The sequence below is a fragment of the Alternaria novae-zelandiae genome (genome assembly GCF_023758075.1).
Source record: "Alternaria novae-zelandiae strain BMP 2774 chromosome Unknown scaffold_30, whole genome shotgun sequence".
NCBI classification, from domain to species: Eukaryota; Fungi; Ascomycota; class Dothideomycetes; order Pleosporales; family Pleosporaceae; genus Alternaria; species Alternaria novae-zelandiae.
The window spans coordinates 208,369-228,323 of NW_026056990.1; the positions used below are offsets into that span (position 1 = coordinate 208,369).

General features: G+C 51.2%; 5 protein-coding genes across 5 annotated transcripts; 4 read left to right on the top strand and 1 right to left on the bottom strand.

The window, feature by feature from the left end:
• Nucleotides 1–84: 84 nt before the first annotated feature.
• Nucleotides 85–3,623, top strand: J4E88_010227 (uncharacterized protein; the record flags this gene model as incomplete). Its single annotated transcript, XM_049403822.1, has 4 exons — nucleotides 85–1,358; nucleotides 1,543–1,613; nucleotides 2,154–2,635; nucleotides 2,685–3,623. The coding sequence occupies 4 exons, from the start codon at nucleotides 85–87 to the stop codon at nucleotides 3,621–3,623; spliced, it is 2,766 nt and encodes a 921-aa protein (XP_049250483.1).
• A 507-nt stretch (nucleotides 3,624–4,130) lies between these two features.
• Nucleotides 4,131–7,017, top strand: J4E88_010228 (uncharacterized protein; the record flags this gene model as incomplete). Its single annotated transcript, XM_049403823.1, has 2 exons — nucleotides 4,131–4,136; nucleotides 4,234–7,017. The coding sequence occupies 2 exons, from the start codon at nucleotides 4,131–4,133 to the stop codon at nucleotides 7,015–7,017; spliced, it is 2,790 nt and encodes a 929-aa protein (XP_049250484.1).
• Nucleotides 7,018–9,283: 2,266 nt separating this feature from the next.
• On the top strand, nucleotides 9,284–10,814 carry J4E88_010229 (uncharacterized protein; the record flags this gene model as incomplete). The annotated part of the gene is made up of 3 exons (XM_049403824.1): nucleotides 9,284–9,433; nucleotides 9,484–10,329; nucleotides 10,389–10,814. 3 exons carry the CDS (start codon nucleotides 9,284–9,286, stop codon nucleotides 10,812–10,814), a joined length of 1,422 nt encoding a protein of 473 aa, XP_049250485.1.
• A 3,033-nt stretch (nucleotides 10,815–13,847) lies between these two features.
• On the top strand, nucleotides 13,848–14,433 carry J4E88_010230 (uncharacterized protein; the record flags this gene model as incomplete). The annotated part of the gene is made up of 2 exons (XM_049403825.1): nucleotides 13,848–14,309; nucleotides 14,368–14,433. 2 exons carry the CDS (start codon nucleotides 13,848–13,850, stop codon nucleotides 14,431–14,433), a joined length of 528 nt encoding a protein of 175 aa, XP_049250486.1.
• Nucleotides 14,434–14,698: 265 nt separating this feature from the next.
• On the bottom strand, nucleotides 14,699–16,340 carry J4E88_010231 (uncharacterized protein; the record flags this gene model as incomplete). The annotated part of the gene is made up of 3 exons (XM_049403826.1): nucleotides 14,699–15,047; nucleotides 15,094–16,105; nucleotides 16,154–16,340. The coding sequence occupies 3 exons, from the start codon at nucleotides 16,338–16,340 to the stop codon at nucleotides 14,699–14,701; spliced, it is 1,548 nt and encodes a 515-aa protein (XP_049250487.1).
• Between the last annotated feature and the right edge of the window lie 3,615 nt (nucleotides 16,341–19,955).

Sequence of the window (19,955 nt, forward strand, 5' to 3'; positions counted from 1 at the left end):
CGCTTTGTTACTGCATCATCCTTCACTTGTTCTTTATAGCATCTCCATAGTCAGGATTCTTAGCGAATCTAGCCTCTGCTCACGATGACTCTCCCCGATCCGTTTCCTGAAACACATGCGTTGATCGCACTACTGCCAGAGACGAGCCACAGCCTAAAGATGCCTCTACTGTACCTGTCGACCCGCCAGACAGAGTGGCCCATCTACCAGTCTCTACATCGCAACATCTACCCAATATGCTTTCTCTTCGTCTTTCTTCTTCGCTACACCCGCGTTCTTATTAGTCTATACGGCACCTATAGATACCGGCCTACACCCATACCGCTCAACCCCACGTACCACATCAACGATGTCACAGTCATCATACCCACCACAGACCTCATGTCCGAAACACTGCATCATGTTGTCCGCTCCATACTCAACCAACGCGTACCAAAGCTCATCATCGCAACCGCCGGCACCCAAGCCGCAGAACAGTTTCGCTCTTTCCGAGCTTTATTCCCAGAGAGCAAGGTCGTAGTAGCTCATCGCGTCAAGGCCTCCCGCCGGGAACAAACAGCACAAGCACTCAAGCAAGTCGAAACGCGGCTCGTCATTCTCCAAGACGATCACACATACTGGCCCCAATCCGCGCGCTTCATCGCTTCCGTGATCGCACCCTTCGAAGACACCAAAGTCGGTGCTGTGAGCGCCGACCTGCAAGCCCGGCACCGCGGACACCCCTTCTCCTGGCCCGGATTCTGGAACTTCATGGGCATGACCTACCTGATGCGCCGTTCCTACGAGTACCGCGGCACCTACGGCATCGACCGCGGCCTATCAACGTTACCAGGCCGTTTCGGCGTCTTCCGCACGACTATCTATGCATCGCCCGAGTTCCTCAACGGATACCTAAATTCGTACATGCCCTTCAAAACCGAGCCACTAAACTCCGACGACGACAAATTCCACACCCGCTGGCTGATTGAACATGACTGTAAAATGGGTCTGCAGGCTGGTCCCGATAGCGTCATGACGACGGAACTGGGCGAGTGGCCCAAGTTCATGAGTCAAGTGCTTCGCTGGACTCGAACAACGTGGCGCAACAACCCGGCGCAGTTGATGGGTAGGCTGACGTGGATGCGTCATCCCTTCATGTCGTGGAGTCTGCTCATGTGGTTTTTCCGTCAGTCGCTCACACAGGAAACGTGTATGTACATGACTCTTCGGGGTTCCCTGAAGCAGTACGGAAAGTCTGATTACTTCCCTGTCACCGCATCTGCGCTCACGCTCTGGATCTTGTCGTTCAAGTTTGTCAAGATCCTCGAACACTTCCGCAAGCATCCGCGCGATGTTGTGTATTTCCCCGCGTATCTTTTGTTTGGCCATTTGCATGCGTTTGTTAAGATTTACGCGGGGCTTACTTGTATGAATGCTTCTTGGACTACGGCGGAGGAGGTGAATGGTAATCTGGGGAAGGTAAAGACAGAGAAGGAGAGAAGTATCGCATCCCCCAAAACCCCAGTAAAGACTGAGGACGTGGTAGCGGAAGACAACAGCCAGGAACCTGCTTCGAAGCGGATGGCTTTGGATGTACCTCCAGCTGTCGAAGATCGGCCAAAGCGACCGGCCATGTTTGTGCGCAGGTCGCGTTATTATTCTCAAGCGCCAGGCGTAGGCGGATGGTTGGGTTGATTGCTATCGAATATTTGTCACTTCTTCACTGTCCCTCTGCGAGCACAGAAAGTGTAGCTAGCATACTACGAGCTAGATCAATAACTTTAAATCGGTGCTGCTCATGACACTTCATTGCAGTGGAGAAGGTTTCGTCAAGTTCCACACTTGCGCTCAGGCTTGTGGGAATAGACTTGTCGGCTAAATCCGTGCTCAGTCTCTTCGGCGCAAGGGAATCGTGGGGTACTGGTCCTCTGCATGTCTGATACAAGATGTATATAGTAGCCTCGATCGGAAGAAACGGAACAATGCAGATCCCGCAAATCACCATGCGATACCGATGAGATTTGCGCTGATTGCAGATTGAACGATACGATGAACAGCCTGTTTGTGCCCCACATGTCAACCGCATTGTATACTTCAGCAAGGTGACCTCCGCTATTGTCTTCGTTCCATCATCATTGAAAGCATCATGTATTTCGCATTGTCGCATCTTGCAGTCCTTGGGGCCATATCCCATACCCTTTCGGCGGTCTCCCTGGAGATCCGCCAAGCGCAGCAGAAAGTCACCATCGACCTGACGAAGAGATATCAGACGATCGACGGCTTTGGATTTTCAGGCGCCTTCCAGCGCGCAAACCTCATCGTCAATCTCCAGCAGCCCAAACAGCGCGAGGTTCTTGATCTACTCTTTAACACGACCACCGGCGCTGGCTTCTCAATCGTGCGCAACGGCATTGGCTCGACACCTAATAGCAACAGCGATTTCATGAACACGATCCTTCCTAAATGCCCAAGTACACCAGCTGAAGTCACTACGAACTACAGCGGGTACGTCTGGGATGCTAAGGATAGCGGACAGTTGTTTCTCAGCCAGAGAGCACAAGAGTATGGCGTCAACACCTTCTATGCGAATGCATGGAGCGCGCCTGGATGCATGAAGACAAACAACCAGGACACCAACGGCGGCCAGCTCTGTGGTGTACGTGCATCCCCGAAGTTCCCTCATCGCGTCCGCTAACCTGCCCCAGGTCTCTGGTACCAATTGCCGCTCTGGAGATTGGAAACAAGCCTACGCGAACTACCTCGTCGCATACATCAACTTCTACGCATCAGCCGGCGTCAAAGTCACACACCTCGGCTTCCTCAACGAGCCCGACTTATCCACCTCGTACGCCTCAATGCAATCATCCGGCACCCAAGCCGCCGAGTTCATCAAAGTCCTTCGTCCCACACTCGACCGTGCGAATCTGACTTCCGTCGGCATAAACTGCTGCGAAGCGACAGGCTGGAACGTCGCAACCCAACACGCGCAGCAAATCGCATCTGCCGGCGCCGAAAGCCTCGTCTACGCCATCACCTCGCACGAATATACTTCGCGCATCAGCGGCACCATGCGCACTGCCGCTCGCGTCTGGCAAACCGAGTACTCAGACCTAAGCGGCGGTTGGAGCACGGCCTGGTATTCCAACGGCGGTGCCGGCGATGGCTTCACCTGGGCCAACACCGTCTTTAACGGTGTCGTAAACTCCAATCTGTCCGCGTACATCTTCTGGGAAGGCGTCCAGGACCGCGCTACGAATGATGATAACAACGAGAAGCTTATCTTGGTTGATGGCCAGAACTACCATGTTAGCAAGCGGCTTTGGGCTTTCGCGCAGTTTCGCGTCGTTAGGACGGGTGCTGTGAGGGTGGGGGCGAGTGGTGGGGCGAATGTCAAGGCTGGTGCTTTTGTTAATAAGGATGGGAGTGTTGCGGTTGTGGTTATTAATTCTGCGGCGGGTGCGCAGAGTGTGAGTGTTGCGCTGGCTGGGTATCCGGATGTGAGGGCGTGGTATACGGATAATACTCACGACATGAGCGCCGTGATGGTGGCGGTGGGGAGTGATGGGACTGCGAGCGCGAGTGTGCCAGGTAGAGCGATGATCAGTTTTCTGTTCAAGAAGGCTGCGAATGCGACGATGTCGTAAGTTGGGAGTGGATGTGGAGAATGGCCTGGCGGTTCGCGGGGTGGGCGCGCTAGGCGCTGAAGCCCCACCCGTGGACCGCGTGAAGGCGCCACTCCCGCGTGACATGAGCTGAGGTCAAATCTTCAATCTCGAACAAACACTGCGTTATCCTTCGCCTCCCATCACGTACCATGTGCACTCGTAATCGTCCCGTAATGTTCTTGAGGCCCCTTCAATACGAGCCGACACGCTCACAGCGCGCTGATTGAAGCCAAAGCGCCTTCTCGACCCCGCTCACAGCTCGGTCCTTTCTCCCCAAGAAATCGCGTCACGCGTTATTGTATCGTGTTCGCACTGCAACATGGCTATCCCACAATGCGGCATCGGATTATGTGAACGACTTCGAGCAGTCACCGCCATAACAGCCAAGGCTCGGTCCGCAAGAAGCCTGAATTCTCCGGTGGTAATCCGCAATGGGGAAAGGGGCCGATAGCTAATATTGAAAAGTGGACACTATCCACGATCTCCATGCTGGTGTTTCTATTTCCTGTCCACACACAGGGCACATTGGGCAACCCGACCGTGCTATACGAAGTGTGCATGAACATCGACATGTCCCGAAAGCTTCCAGATAACGCTACGGGCTTGGTCTTCGTACAGATATAATGGTCATCATGGCTGCGATGCCACACACGCATCCCCCTCACGCTCGCTTTTGACAATGGGAAAGATCTCTTGCGCTATCGCGGCCCTTGTTCTGGGTGCGCAAGTTGCCGTTTCAACGTCAATCCATCCTCGACTCCAACCGAATGCGATTGTACAACGAGCTGCAAACGACACGCCTGTGGCAGGCGGCATCATGCCCGGTGCCTACATTGTCGAGTTCGCGGACGACAATGAGACACCGGAGTCATTCTACGCGTCTCTTGCGGCCAGCGGCGTACAGGTTGAACCTCGCATGGACCTGAGCTTCCGTTTCTTCAAGGGTGTCTCGTTCCAAGTCAAGAGGTCGAGCTCGAACTCGACTGGTGGGGACTTCTTGCGTCAGATGAAGGCACAACCCCAGGTCGAGAACATATGGCCGACGCGCATCACCACACGTTCGGGTGAGGAAAGTGTTGCAGCACCTTCTCAGCAGAAGCACACCAAGCGGCAAACCACCTCCGAGCGTACCTTCTCTCCTCATGTCATGACCCAGGTCGACAAGCTGCACGCAGAGGGGGTGACCGGCAAAGGCTTCCGCGTCGCTATCGTTGACAGCGGCCTCGACTACACCCACCCAGCACTCGGTGGATGCTTTGGACCGGGCTGTCTGGTAGAAGTGGGGTACGACTTCGTCGGCGATAACTACATACCAGGCAAGACACTCCCTGAGCCCGATGACGACCCCATGGATAATTGCGGTGGACATGGTACCCACGTTGCAGGCACCATTGCCGCTCAGCTCAAAGGCAACAAGTATGGCTTCACAGGCTCTGCTCCAGGAGCAAAGCTAGGCGCATACAGGATGTGGGGCTGCACATCGACATCCACGAACGAGATCGAGCTGATGGCATTTGCTCGGGCTGTCGAGGACGGCGCAGACATCATCTCGTACTCCAACGGCGATGAGTCGGGCTGGGCGCAGGATGTACGTGCTGTCATCATCTCCCGTATTGTCGACTCCGGTATTCCTGTTGTGATATCTGAAGGCAACGGCGGAGGCCAGGGCATGTTTTACGCTTCTACACCGGCAACGGGGTACAGCGTCATGGGTACGGGAGCAGTGTCCAATACGAAATTCCCCACGTTCCTCGAGCGAGGCTCCTACACGACTGGTGCCAATCCTACCAGCAACGGCACGACCGACTTCGGCTTCTTAATGGGTGTACCCGAGTTCGCTGCCGACACGACACTCCAGCTGTGGTCTGCTGCCGATGTGGATGATGCTTGCAAGCCGTTGCCCGATGATACGCCAGATCTGAGCCAGCGCATCGTGCTTCTGGAGTTCAAGGATGCAAGGGCAACCCAGTGCTATCCGCAAGATCAGGGCGCGAATCTCGCCGCGAAGGGTGCACGATTTATGATCTACTATGAGCGCAGCAACCTTACGATGCGGGACGAGCCATACGTCTACGCCGACGGGATCGAAGGAGTAGTCAAGGCTGTCCCATACGTTGCTGAGCGTTGGCTTTCCCTCCTGTCGCAGGGCAGCACCGTCTCTGTGACAATACCCGCGAATGGTACCCAAACGCACCTCGAGGAGCTTGAGAACAACGAGACCGGCGGATATGTCGCGGGTGAGCTGAGTAGCTGGGGCCCAAGTTGGGAGCTGAGCATGACGCCACAGATTGTATCACCCGGAGAGAACATTCTCAGCACGTATCCGACGGCTTTGGGTAGCTACCGCGTCATGACTGGTACCAGCATGGCAACGCCGCTGGTCGCAGGTGTCTACGCCATGCTTGGTGAAGTAAACGGCAGGTTGGAACCAGAGCGCCTTCGCAGGATCCTCACACACACGTCCAAGCCACTTGCATGGCACGACGGTACGAAGGCATACCCCGACATCCTCGCTCCAGTCGCCCAGCAAGGCGCCGGGCTGATCCAAGCGTGGAACGCTGCCCACATCACTCTTGAGCTCGATGTCGACAGTCTCATGCTGAACGACACGGAACACTTCGTCGGCACCCGAACCTTCAGCATAAAGAACACTGGCTCCACCGACGAGGTCCTCGACTTGGGCCACCGCAAAGCCGTCACAGTATACACTTTCCAACCCAACCTCCCCGACCTACGTACAGGCGTGTTCCCCAACCCTGCCGTCGACTCATGGGCCACTGTCTCTTTCTCCTCCTCCCGCATCAACGTCCCCGCTGGCCAATCCGCCAAGGTCACCGTCGACATCACACCACCTGCAGGTGTCAACGCAAATCTACTCCCCGTCTACAGCGGCTTCCTCAGCATCGGCGACAAGCTCCACCTGCCCTACCTCGGTGTCGTCGGAAACATGCGCGACGTGCCCATCGCAACGGCCGACAAAGTCTACCTCGCGCAAGGATACTCGCCCGCACCTGCGAACGTATCCTACACCATCCCACGACCAGACCCCGAGAACCCGCCCTTGACCGACCGTGGTGACATGCAAAACACACCGAATGTATATGTTGGCACTCTAGTTGGATCGTCGTTGGTGCGCGTCGAGGTTGTGCAGGAAGACAGGGTGCTGGGCGCGTTGGCGGGGTTCCCGCAGACGTACGTTGCGAGGGGTGAGGTGCGCGCGTACTTTAATGGGTTGATGGCGGATGGGACGGTGCTTGATGAGGGGGTGTATAAGATGAAGGTTAGTGCGTTGCGCATCTTTGGTGATGAGGAAAGTGAGGAGGATTGGGATGTTTTTGAGTCGGTTAGTTTTAAGGTGAGGTACGCTGTGTAGTAGCTTTGCGACGTGGGTTCAAACTGAATTGATACGTTCTGAGAATGTCTTCATTTCACTCCTTCTACTTTGGTCAGCCTTGAACATGCACGATAGTTTGCAAAGTCCTGTCGCGTGGTCACTTTCAAGAACAGCGGCTCCGATGATGTACACTATATCCCTCCTCCAGGTAGCGATATCATAGGCGTGTGGATGCGGGCTCTTGCTCGCCTGCCGTGCAGATAGACTATTTCCAGCGCGGTAACGCCATGCGCGGCTTTTTCTGGAATATTACGCCACGGCCCGAAGCCATACCCACGGCGCCACAACACCGCGCTCAAGCGACTCACGAACGGCTTGTATCGCTCCGGAACTTTCCTTCTCCGCAGCTCACCCGGGCGTCGAAACGCGCTACATCGACCACTGCCGGCGGTATCACGTCATCCTCTGCGACAACGACTGGCTCAACGCACGCAAAGCTTTAGTCCCCTCCACCCTGAAGGCATACCAACGCGCATCCTCTCCCCGCATCCTGTTCGACCCCACAGACTCTATCCGATGTCCCAGCAGCGGGAATCGCGAGCGTGGACAACGGCCTAGTCTCCGCTCCTCAACCTCCTTCGCGCGATCTGGTACAAGCCGGCGTCAGTCTTGGCGTAAGGGTCGTGCGATTCTGACATTGAAGGGCTACGAGGTGCGATACATTGTGATCAGCGGAACCAAGGCCGTTGAGAAGAGCGCACGGCGGAGCAGCGGAGGGACACGATGCGCAATCGCATTGCAATCAGGAATGACGTCGAGCGGATTAGTGATGGCGCCTTAGGGACGCATGTCATGTCAGGCCCACTAGGGCTTCGCACGCTGCCGAGCACGCTACCACACGTCTTACCTAACGACAACAGCTGCCCCAGATTGAGGCTCTGCGCTACCATCCGTACCTTGCAACTGTTACCTAACGACAATGCCTTTCCCCAGACTGCCGCTCCGCATCCTCCGAACTCTTTACATAACAGCAAATCTGCCCCAGATCGCGTCCGCAGCACTGGGTCAGCCCTGGTGTCAGCTTGCTTTCCGGAGTGCTGCAACTTGCTTCCAGAAGCCGTGCTTTCACCGGAGTGGTTGCGTAGCTGCTTGTCCTTTGGCTCGGGAAGGTAGTCGAGTGCGGAGGAGGCCCGTTCTCCACGTGCTTCCTTCCCGAGTATTCCTCCGATACCCTCATATCCAGCGCCAATACTCGGAAATATATCTCCAAGTTGCGCAAGACTCTCCGCGTCTTGGACGCCCATCGCAATAGATTCCTGGAGTGTGATACGACCATGTATCAGCTTGCGGCATTGCGATATAGCATTTCAGGTACTATACCAGCACACGACCATCTCGGGACTGTTGCGGGTTGGTTCATGGTGTAGCGATACAGGGTCGCATGACAGCCCTGAGGATCTGGATGCTCAAACTACACCTGTAGCGTGCCTGTGTACCATTGCAACCTGTTCACTAATGCGCCATTTCCACGCGACTCCGACCTCCTGTATATGCGCATGCTATCTCTGCAATCTCTTCGCGCACCCACGCATATCATCGATATTGACACAATTCATTCGAAAACGCGACAAGAATGACGCATTCTCGTTATTTCGCTATCTCGGAAAGCATTGTTGAACAGATCTGAGCGGACCCTCGTCCCACAACGTAGGTCCAGAAATCCACAAAAGATAAGCGTCTATTTCACTTGGTCCGAAGTGCTTCGGCCCTGTTCCGGTCCTGGCGCGCGTGCTTGTCGTCGCGCGCAGCAGTGGTGGGCGGCCTTGTCGCGAAGCTTGCCCACGCCACCTGGGAAGCCACGACCGATTGCGCTCCCCCAGAGTGCTCTCGAACGCGCTCAACATGCACAGCGCGGGCGCTTGACACTGGTGACATTCGACGATGCGAAGATTGGAGGCATTTTACCGGGTTGGGCCTAGGTCGGCAAAACCTCGCTGTACCTGCACACATTTTTTCGCGGCTTAGTGCGGCTCCAGGCCAGGTTGCCTCGGTCTTTCGCGGCTCCACGCCTCTCACGCCAACGTGAAGCATCAACCACCAGTGTCCACTACCGCGAAACGACCCACGTACCTGGGGAAACAATGCGCGCGCGGCGACCTCCACATCGTTCCTGGGTCTGTGCCAGCCGATGTCGGTCGGGCCGACGATTCTTGCATATGTAAATGGCAGACGGTCGCCCTTGGAGGCAGGTCTCATTCTCGTGCGCCATCTCCTCTTGATACCCAGGAACACTCATCAGGGCGACATGGGCTTCTCCAACGACAAGATCAGCGACGACAAGATGGGCAACGACCTCGAATACGGCGCCCAGCTCAAGCCTGAGGACACCAACCCAACGGGTCAGACCGATGCCGTCTTTGGTGAAATCGTCGAGGGAGGACCCAACTACCGCAGCGCATGTTCCCATACCATCATTCCTACCCAACGCATACTGACACCCTGCAGGTCAGCTGGTGGGGTTCCTCCGTCATCATGATGAAGACTCAGATCGGTCTCGGTGTCCTATCAATCCCCGCTGCATTCGATGCTCTGGGCCTCATTCCGGGAATCATCTCGCTGCTCGCCATCGGATTGATCACCCTGTGGTCTGGATACATGGTTGGTACATTCAAGATGCGTCACCCCGAGGTGTACGGTATCGAGGATGTAGGACAGAAGCTCTTTGGGCGCACAGGCCGCGAGGTGCTCGGTCTTGCGTTCGCTTTACTGTGGACGTGCGTTGCTGGCTCCGGTATGCTGGGTATCTCCATCGGCTTGAACTCGTTGTCTGAACACGGCACCTGTACCGCTGTCTTCGTGGCGGTGGCCGCCTTCGTGGGCTTCGCTATTGCTTCGATCAAGACCTTGGGCAAGCTCTCCTGGATTGCGTGGGTTGGTCTTGTTGGCATCATGTCGGCTATCATCACCCTCACCGTCTCAGTCAGTCTTCAGGATCGCCCCTCTGCGGCGCCTCAGTTCGGCCCCTGGGAGTCTGACTTTGAGCTCTTCAAATCGCCTACCTTCGCTGAGGCATCGGCTGCTCTTTCCAGCATTGTCTTTGCGTTCTGCGGTATCCCTGCGTACTTCAACGTCGTGTCCGAGATGAAGGACCAGAAGGACTACTTCAAGGCTCTGTCGCTGTGCCAGTTCGTCATGACCTCGATTTACGTCGCCATCGGCATCGTCGTCTACTACTACTGCGGATCGTACGTCGCCTCGCCTGCGCTGGGATCCGCCGGTGTCTTGATGAAGAAGGTGTGCTACGGTCTTGCGCTTCCGGGTCTGCTTGCCTCCGTCGTCCTGGTCACTCATGTAAGTTCCTCATTCCTCTTCCGTTTACTCCTTGCAGACAGTATGCTGACCTCAAACAGCTCGTCGCCAAGTACTTCTTCATCCGCACCCTTCGCGGAACCAAGCATCTCAGCCACCCCACCACCAAGCACTGGATCACCTGGTTCGGTTTCACCGCCGCCGTCTCCCTAACCGCCTACGTCATCGCATCCGCAATCCCCGTCTTCGGCGGTCTCGTCTCGCTTGTCGGCGCACTCTTCGGCACGCTCATGAGCTTCCAGCCCATGGGCTGCATGTGGCTCTACGACAACTGGCACCGTTCCAACCGCGACTGGAGGTGGAAGGGCATGGTCGCATGGTCCGTCTTCGTCATTGTGTCTGGCACGTTCCTCCTCATTGGCGGTACTTATGGTTCCATTGCCGGCATTATCGACTCATACAACAAGGATGGCGGCACCAAGGCTTGGACTTGTGCGGATAACTCTAACTCCAGCGGTGGTCACTAAGTGTGGCTGTTTGTTGGAAGGAGCGTCATGATTGCATGGTCGCTCCAGTCTTGTTCTTTAGCGTTGCATATGCACGATTCGAATGTATATATCATACCCTGGCTCAATTTAAGCCGTATTTGAAGTATCAAGTTCATGAACTTATTGCAAAATTGTTGCTCCAAGTGTTCCTTGTTGATACCTTTTGTTTGGAAAGAAAGGCGAGAGTCTAAACCGGCGACTGTTAATGGGGGAGATGGCCATCATGCGCCGCGTTAGTCGCTGGGGGATCCTCATGTGCGTGGCATCCAGTCTCGGGGCGTGGGCGGCATTCGCGTCGATCAATTGGCGTCGGGGTAGTCGTGAAGGTAGCAGTCTTGTGCACAATCTACCAAGGCTGTTGTAGGTTGGGATCTACGCAACAGTTCGGTTGCAGTGTCTTGGACGTCGAGAGAAGTTGTTGTCATCCTTGGTAACGGGGTCGATCGTAGAAGGAACCAGGCGCAGAGTGGACGACTTGCCCGAGCAGACTGAATGTAGGAAGACACAAGTAAAGCTTGAGACAGAGAACGAAATGATGTTTGGAAAAATTGGAAGCAGAGATGCGAAGCTTAATAACTCGCGCAATAACGAAAGCAGACCGAATCGCACTATGCGCAAATCACGCGGCGACACCAACACAACCTACACTTAGCCTACTAGGTGCCTTAAACCCGAATACTCACTCTTCGCTTCCGGGTGCAACGGCAACGGGCTTCTTATCTACCTGCTGTCTTGCGCCCTACGCCCTCACACGCCCTACATGTACTCCGCGTCCCACGCCTTTCCCGCAGGAGATCCCCGCGGAAAAGTGGGTCCCACACACCGACTTCGCACCACGGCACCTTCCCTTTCGTTCACCATGTCTGGAGGGACCTTCCCGTTTCGGTCGCGCTTCCCATGGCCCTTATCTGAAGGCACATTATTGTTCGTCGTGACTTTCCTTGGATTGCCGAGATATCCATGGATGGGTGAGGCACGTGGTGACTATGCGATGGGGGTTTGTTCACGCTGCGGGCGGCTTCAGTCCTGCCTTTCCTACCAGACACGACCTTACTTCGGCATCTCTCAACGCCTTTGTCTGGGCGACGGGCATCGTTTCGCGCATCGCGCCAGTTGCGCAACGGCGGACGCATCTTTACAGCGAGAGGTGCATAGCCTGTGTGTTCTAAACGAGAACCACATTCCCCCGGCACTCCCTGAAGACCTGGAGCGCACGCTCGAAGACAGTTCGTCAGATCTGGTCCAACGTCCGGCTCGCACCCACTCAAGACGTCGTCTTTTCCTAGCGAAGCGCAGGTGCTGCTGACAGAACGACTTCATTCCCCCTTTCGAGACCCAAGCCTCAAGCGACCGCAGCCGCAGCTCCTCGAAGCGCACGCACGCTGCGAAGCCAGTCATCACAATCTTGGGAGGCTTCGGTCCCGCGACTTAACGCGTGAGCACGTGGACGCGTGTACTAGCAGCGAAACAACCAGCTGCAGCCGCGTCGTGTCCTGGAACGATGATCCTGCTGCTGTCGCATCCTCTGAAGTCGCCGCCTGGAAGAAAGACAGTGTGTTTATCCCACCCGCCCTGGAAGCTTATGGTCGCAGCCACAGGCAACATTGTTGCAATCGGTCGGCTTGGGCTTCAAAGCTTGGAGGTAGGCTCGCACGTACAAGCTTTCTCCAAGCCGCCTTGACAGGCAGCTCTAGTGTTGAGTCGAGTTCGTCTTAGAAGTCCTTGATGTCTTCTCCATCGTTCAAGACCGCTGGTTTAGGATGCATGCGCTTTGGTTTGTGCGCGAGAACCGCAAAGGCTGAGCATGTGTTCCTCCAAAGGTCTAAGAGAGGCCGTTTACCTACAGGATCGCTGCCAAGTGGGACCAGCGATGTGCAAAACAGAACGAATGTATAGCATGACATTATGACAAACCCGGGGCGACTACCAAGTTGCCCAGAGTCCAAAGAAGATAGTCAAAGAGCGCTATCATCAATGCGACGAAATCCTTCGAGGAGGTGCATTTCGCCGGGGCGGCGCTGCGGTGGCTGCGCCGTGATAGTGGTGTTCCGACGGTGTTCAATGCAGCTCGACAGCATGAGCCAAGTCCGCAGCTGGCAGAACTCGGTGTATTGCACAAAGGCTCGGCATCTTGCCGACATCCGAACTTGAGAAACGGCTTGTTCTTAAAAGGTGCAGTAATCAGGTGTTCTCGGGTTCCCCTACCGATAATCCCGGCTCTAAGCTGAGTCGCAACAATGGGAAGGAATGCCAAGACGACCGCGACTTTCTCGCAGTGATGCATACCACAGCGTTCTGTCCGTGTTCGCGGTCGTCATTGGCCAAATGGCTGTGCTGAGCCTGACTGCTGCCTTGCTGAAACCATGTGTAACAGGGAAGTCGGCCCTACGTATGTTACAAAATCGAGTCGGCCCTACAGATGGACCATGCCAAGAAGTCCAGAAAGAGGCGCACGCACACCGAAGCTTCGATTCATGATTGGTACCTTTGACAGACGCCACTACGGGTAGCATGACAGCCGCGGGCACTTTTACCCCGTTACGGGCGTGGTCGTGACCCTCTGTGGCTTAGACTGAGGCTGAACGACATGGTGACATCGGCAGTACCCGTTTCATGGGCATGAAACGGGCACTAGCAAGTCACGAGATTGTTCCTCGCGACTCATCCCTTCATCTCGTTGCCTCCGCTTGCATAACCCCGAATACCTCGAGATGTCTACTCTGCCAAGAGAATGCACCTGGGGAGAGGTTTTGAAGATGTGACGTGCAGGGTACACCAGGGGCCACTACGTCCTCGGACCGACTGAAAGCTCGATTTCGCGATATAGTGCGAGAAAACGGTGACAGCACTCAGATCAGGGTGAAGGATTCGAGAAGTACATAAGGCGAGGTCTAGTCGTTTACAAGTCCATCATCTCTTCAACTCACATCGCCTTCACTTCTTCACTTCTTCTTCTCAACACTCTCTACTTCACTTCTGTTACTTCAAGTCCGTGACTTTCCAACACTCAACATGCCTTCTTTCACCACCATCGTCGCCGCTCTTGCCGGCTGCTCCGCCATCGTCAACGGCGCCGCCGTCCCTACTCCCGAAGCCCGTGAGAACAGCCTCAGCAAGCGCGAGCCAGTTCTCGCAACCATTCTCGTTGCGGCTGGTACCGCAGCTGTCAGCGCTGTCGTCACCAAGGCCGTCGACGCGACTGCCAAGTTCATTGGTGACGTCCAGAACTTCGATGAAGCTCGCGAAGCCTTCACCCAGCAAACCACCAAAGAGATGATGGCCAACAACCCCGACCCTGCCCGCTTCCAAGCCGCCGCCTGCTACAACCAGGGCTTCTCGGTCGCTGACCCCGCCAACATCGACGGTCAGAACTCTGTCAAGTTCGAGCTTGGCCTTCTCAACACCGACTACGAGTGCATGTACATTGCTGCTCCTAACCAGTTCTTCACCGAGGGCGACGGTGGATTCATTAACGTAAGTTCTAGCTACTCAAGGAAGCTTATGAAGACTTCGACTAACAACACAACCAAAGCTTGCGTTCGAGCACACCGACCGCTGCACTTTCGACGAGGCTACCGCCGATCTTACCTGCGTCTAAGCGACAGTGCTTTGGGAGGAGGAGGTTGGTTGGTGAAGTCGAAGGGGGAGAATTGGGGGCGATATATCGAAAAGGTTGAATGTGGAGCATGAACATGGCCGTTGATGTGATCGACGTATACAAAGCAGCGTTCTCTTCTTTGTCCAATAGTAAATTAGATCTTTGTGCTCCCACATTCTCTTCCTCATGCACGTACTCATCCATGAGCATACTGCTGGCCAAAGAAGCAGCTATTGCGACACCCCCTATCTCTTATAAGGAATCCCTAGTCCACGACATACTTTCCGAATGCTTTCGTGGGCACCTTTCGTTCAAACATGAGATCCAACTCTTCGTAAGTTCTGCCTTTCATTTCAGGAACACGGAAATAACACCAAATCAGACATGGGATGCTGAGCCCACCGAAGAAGAACCCAAGCTTGCCACCCAAATCGGCTGCGTCTGGGTTGATCAAGTACGGAATTGCGACAGTCATGATAATGCCGACAAGAGCCTGAGCAGCGGTTGCAACGGCGACAGTCTTCGAGCGTACCCTTGTCGCGCTGACTTCGCAGAAGATGGCAAAAGCCACGGGTCCGACGCTCCAGTTGTAGACAGAGTTCCACACCAAGAGCCTGGAAAGTTAGCGCAAGATTCAACGTCAGCATGATGCACACTTACAATGAAGACTTCGCCCATGTCGCGCCTGTCGTAGGTACGAGGTCGAGTATACCCACAAGAAACATGAGGACCGTGAGGATTGTGAGCCCAACACCGAACAGCGTTCTTCTCCCGAACTTTTGCATCAAGTACCATGACAACAGCACACTGACCCAACCGATCGCCATGAACCCAATGCCCATGTTGAACGCTTGCGCGGTCTCGAGACCAGCGAGAGTGAAGAAGTACGTTCCGTAGTTGATGAGATACACACCACATAGAACCTGGGTAGAATACACCCCAATCGCAATCTCCGTTCGGCGCCAATTGACCTTCTTGAAGACGTCGGCATAGGTACTACCCGCTTCCATATCGTTCTCCAGCCTGTCCGTTTCCATGATCTGCGCGAGCACAGCCTTGACGTTGACCTTGGCGCTCGTGAGCCGGCGAAGAGACTTCTCGGCGTCTTCGAGCCGATTCTGACGCACCAGCCACCAAGGACTTTCCGGAGCAAAGAACATTCCTGGGAGGATCACCAAGACCCAGAACCATTGCGTTGCGAACGGAATCGAATACGCCCAGTGGGACTGAAGATGCTGGGTTGCAGCCGCAACTCCGTTTCCAAGCAACTGGCCGGTGACGAAGCAAAGATTGACGTAAGAGGTCGAGACACTGCGCATGGCCAAGGGTGATACTTCCGATGCGTAGACAGGTGCGATGACAACAAAAGTGCCCAGCACCAGCCCAGCAAGAAGCTCTCCAGCAAGAAGGACTTGAAGCGAGCGAGCGAAGAATTGGATAAACACCAGGCCCGCGACAGCGATGACGCATGCATTGAACGTCCTCTTGCGCCCGTACCATTCCAACGGATAACCCGCGGCCAACGCGCCGACGACTTGGCCGATCGGGTTGCCCATCCCGAGTCCCGTCTGCCATGCAGCGGAGATGATGTACCCGTCCCCGAAAGCATAGCCGAAATCTTTTTGGAAAGCAGGTACTGCGTACAAGTTGCCGAGAAGCTGGGGATCGAATGCTGCACGCTTGTTAGTCACATTTCAGACGTTGGTGGACTTCCTCGTACATAGCATGATCACACCCAGGCTGAAGTAGAACGACCATCCTATTGCCTTGGGATAGAGTGACAGGGCCTCCCGAAAGGTGAGCGCATGCTCCTGTTCAACAACTTCGCGCACTTCTTCTGCGGCAATCGAAAGCTTCGGCGCCATGGTCGCGCTCGGTTCGTCTAGGCTTTTCGTCGCGGTGGCCATGTTTGGCATTGAGGTGTTTGCACCGAGCTCAACCAACAATGTGAACGCACAAGATGCAGAAGCTTGTGAAGCCAAGCGCGTTGCTGAGCTTATATCAACATCCCTCCAGGTCCCTGCGCTGATACGCGCTTATCAGTAACACGGGGTTCTGCTGCCGATGCGGGGTTGCGTACGGGAAACGGTCCGCTTCTGGCTCGAGCTACGACGCGATCCTACGCTGCGCATCCTCTTTGTGGTTTGGACGTGAGCCGAAGTCACATTTCGTGGAATGATAGCCAGGATGAGCCGCGGTAAGGAGGTGGCCTGGCTGTCGATTGTTAGCTGGGAAGGCCCGTCGGACGCGGTCGCTATCGCCCTCGCTATCGCGCCAACGCTGATGGGATACGATCTTATCATCCAAGCGCTGCGATAGCGCAACCTATACCCAGCGACTACATCGTTCCCCAGCCGGCCTACACGAGTCTGCGCGATGTGGTGTGGGATGTGAAGATGGCGGAATGCGTGGAGGAACGAGGAAGTGGCGTGGAAGCGGACAGCGATTGTGAGCGCGAGGAAGCGCGAAGAAGACGCGCAGTAGGATGTATGGAATGCGTGGTTCGCTGCGCAGATAGGCAGAAGCGTCCGAGTGCGTGATGGTTCGGAGGGACTGGTGCTGGACCCTGGCGGCGCTTCGCAGCACCGTTGGCGGGGCGCGATCTGCGGCGCGTACTGCAGCGTGCTGAACGACGCACCTCCTTCAGTCCTTCAGCTCTCAGTCTGCAGCTCAGCCTTCAGCCTTTCCGCCAGCCCAGAGATACGACCGTCGCCCACAATGGACACCGACTGTAAACCACTTCAACGGTGACCCGTCCCCGGACACTCTGCAACCCGACTACTCGCCCCACTGCAAAACCACATCATCGCGCAGCGCCTCGCAGTCCAGCACGGCAGCTAGCCCAGCCCGCACGACACCACCGGCCTCTGCCCGCTGTCGCTCGGCGGCGGCGGCGGCGTGCGCGACCTGTCGACGCGGTACATCCTGAAAGGCCTGATGACTCGACTGAACGGCCAACGCCGCAATGCTGCTGGTCTTCCCAACGCGAAGGCGCGCGAGGTATTCGATCATGTCTGCGGCATGAGCAAAGGCGCGTAGATGGATAAGTGCAAGGCTAATTGCTATCATGCTCTGCCGGGTAGAGATAGACGTAGACAAAAGCATCGCATTATACAGCAATCTAGTAGAGGCTGTGTTTAAAAATAGGCCTAACTAATATAAGGCCGGCTGTAAGACCTAACTAATATAAGGCTAGGTGTAAGGCCTAATATTTACTTAAAGTAGCTTAGCGCTAACGTACTTTATAAGTATATAGACTATCTAAGTATATAGACTACTTTTACTAAAACTCTACTAAATCTATACTTTTATTATAATATCTTAATATAATAATATATAAAAGCTCTTTAATAAGAACTAAATAATATAAATATATACTTTATAGATTAGTAGACTTTATAAAATACTTATACTAAGACTCTATTATAGTAACTACTATAGTTTCTCTAATACCTAAATATATAGATTTTAGATAGCTTACTAAATTATCTAAAAGAATTAATTAGCTAGCTAAGGCCTAAGCGCTATATATAGCTCTAGCTATATCTTTTTACTACTTTTATATTCTACTTTATTTCTTATATAATATTTTATATTATACTAGATATTATATATAACTATAATTAATACTTTTAGTAAGCTATTAAATACGTACTTATAGTATTTTATAATAAATATAAAAAATAATACTATATCTCTAAAGCTTTTAAAAACTAATAGTATATATAAATCTATACTAACTTTATATAAGTATAAGAAGCTAAAGTCTAGTTAGTAAATTCTTAATAATATCTTAGTTATATATATAAGTATATAGCTTATAGTTAATATATCTAAATAATACTTAGACTAAACTTCTAAATCTTAGACTAAAAGATAATCTAAGCTACTACTAATTAACTTTTAGAATATAGTAGCTTATAGTTCTTTTTTTTATTAAATATAACTTTAGTATATCTATATAGTAGCTTTCTAAGTATAGCTTTTTATAATAAAGCTTTTTAAATAGTAGTTAAGATTATAATTTAGATTACTATAATTTACTAATATAATCTAGAAATTAAAGTTCTATTTTTATATTAGTATTTAATAATCTTTCTAAAATCTACTCTTATCTAAAGTTAAAAGTTATAGAATAGTAAGTAGATTTTTTAGTTAGACTAGTTTACTTTAGAAAATATTTTAGAGCTACTAAGTCTAAGTAATTTTTAGTAGAGATAATAAGTATTAATAAGAAATAGAGAGTAGCTCTAAAGTAGTAGCTCTAAAACTTTTAAACTTTACTATCTAAAAGCTTAGATAAAATCTAAGTAAGCTATTTTATATAGAATAACTATAAAAATTTAATACTTTACTTAGCTTATTAATAGCTACTTATATTATAAAGTTATAGAGTAGAAAAGTATAAAGCTAAATTTTAAAGTTCTTTACGTAATTACTATACTTACTACTAGTATAGCTTATATATAGCTAGAATTTAGTACTTATAGCTAAATTTTAATACTTATAGCTAAATTTTAAGCTTAAAGTAAAGCTAAAATTAAGTATCTATAGTTAGAATTAGTTACTAAATTAAGTACTTAAAATAAGCACTTCTATAGCTAGAATTTAGTACTTCTATAGCTAAAAAAAAGCGCTTTTATAGCTAATTTTAATATCTATAGCTAAATTTTAATATTTATAGCTAGATTTTAAACTTAAAGTAAAACTAAAATTAGATATTTATAGTTAGAATTAGTTACTAAATTAGATACTTAAAATAGTAAAAGATTTAAAAAGTTAGATCTACTATAAATAAAAAAAACCTTTCTAGTTACTTCTCTAAATAGATTTCTACTACTACTATAATTACTTATTTATATATCTAGTACTAAAAGAATTATAATTAAAATTATCTTATTTCTATCTTTTTAGAATTTACTATCTATATACTATTACTTTATTATATATAATATAGTAGTATAGCTACTATATATCTACGCGCTTTATATATACTAATTCTAAAGTAGATTATTTCTTATACTTAAATAAACTAAATATTTAGCTTATAAATAAAGCTACTATTATTACTATATAGTAAAGTATATAGTACTAAAAGAATTATAATTAAAATTATATTACTTTTATATTTTTAGAAATTAGACTCTATATACTCTTATAGTATTATATATCTTATAGTAGTCTAGCTACTATATACTTATATACTTTATATATACTAATTCTAAAGTAGATTATATCTAATACTTTCTATTTATATACTTTATATCTTTTTCTATTTTATATACTTCTTACTTTATATACTTTTTTATCTTTTATACTTTTTTATCTTTTATACTTTTTTATCTTTTATACTCTTTTATTTTTTATACTTTTTTATTTTTTATACTTTTTTATTTTTTATACTTTTTTATCTTTTATACTTTTTTATCTTCTATCTACTTTTATATACTTTTCTTTTCTTTCTTTTTTATAGTAAAAGACTTAGAAAGTTAGATCTACTATAAATAATAAAAATCTTTCTA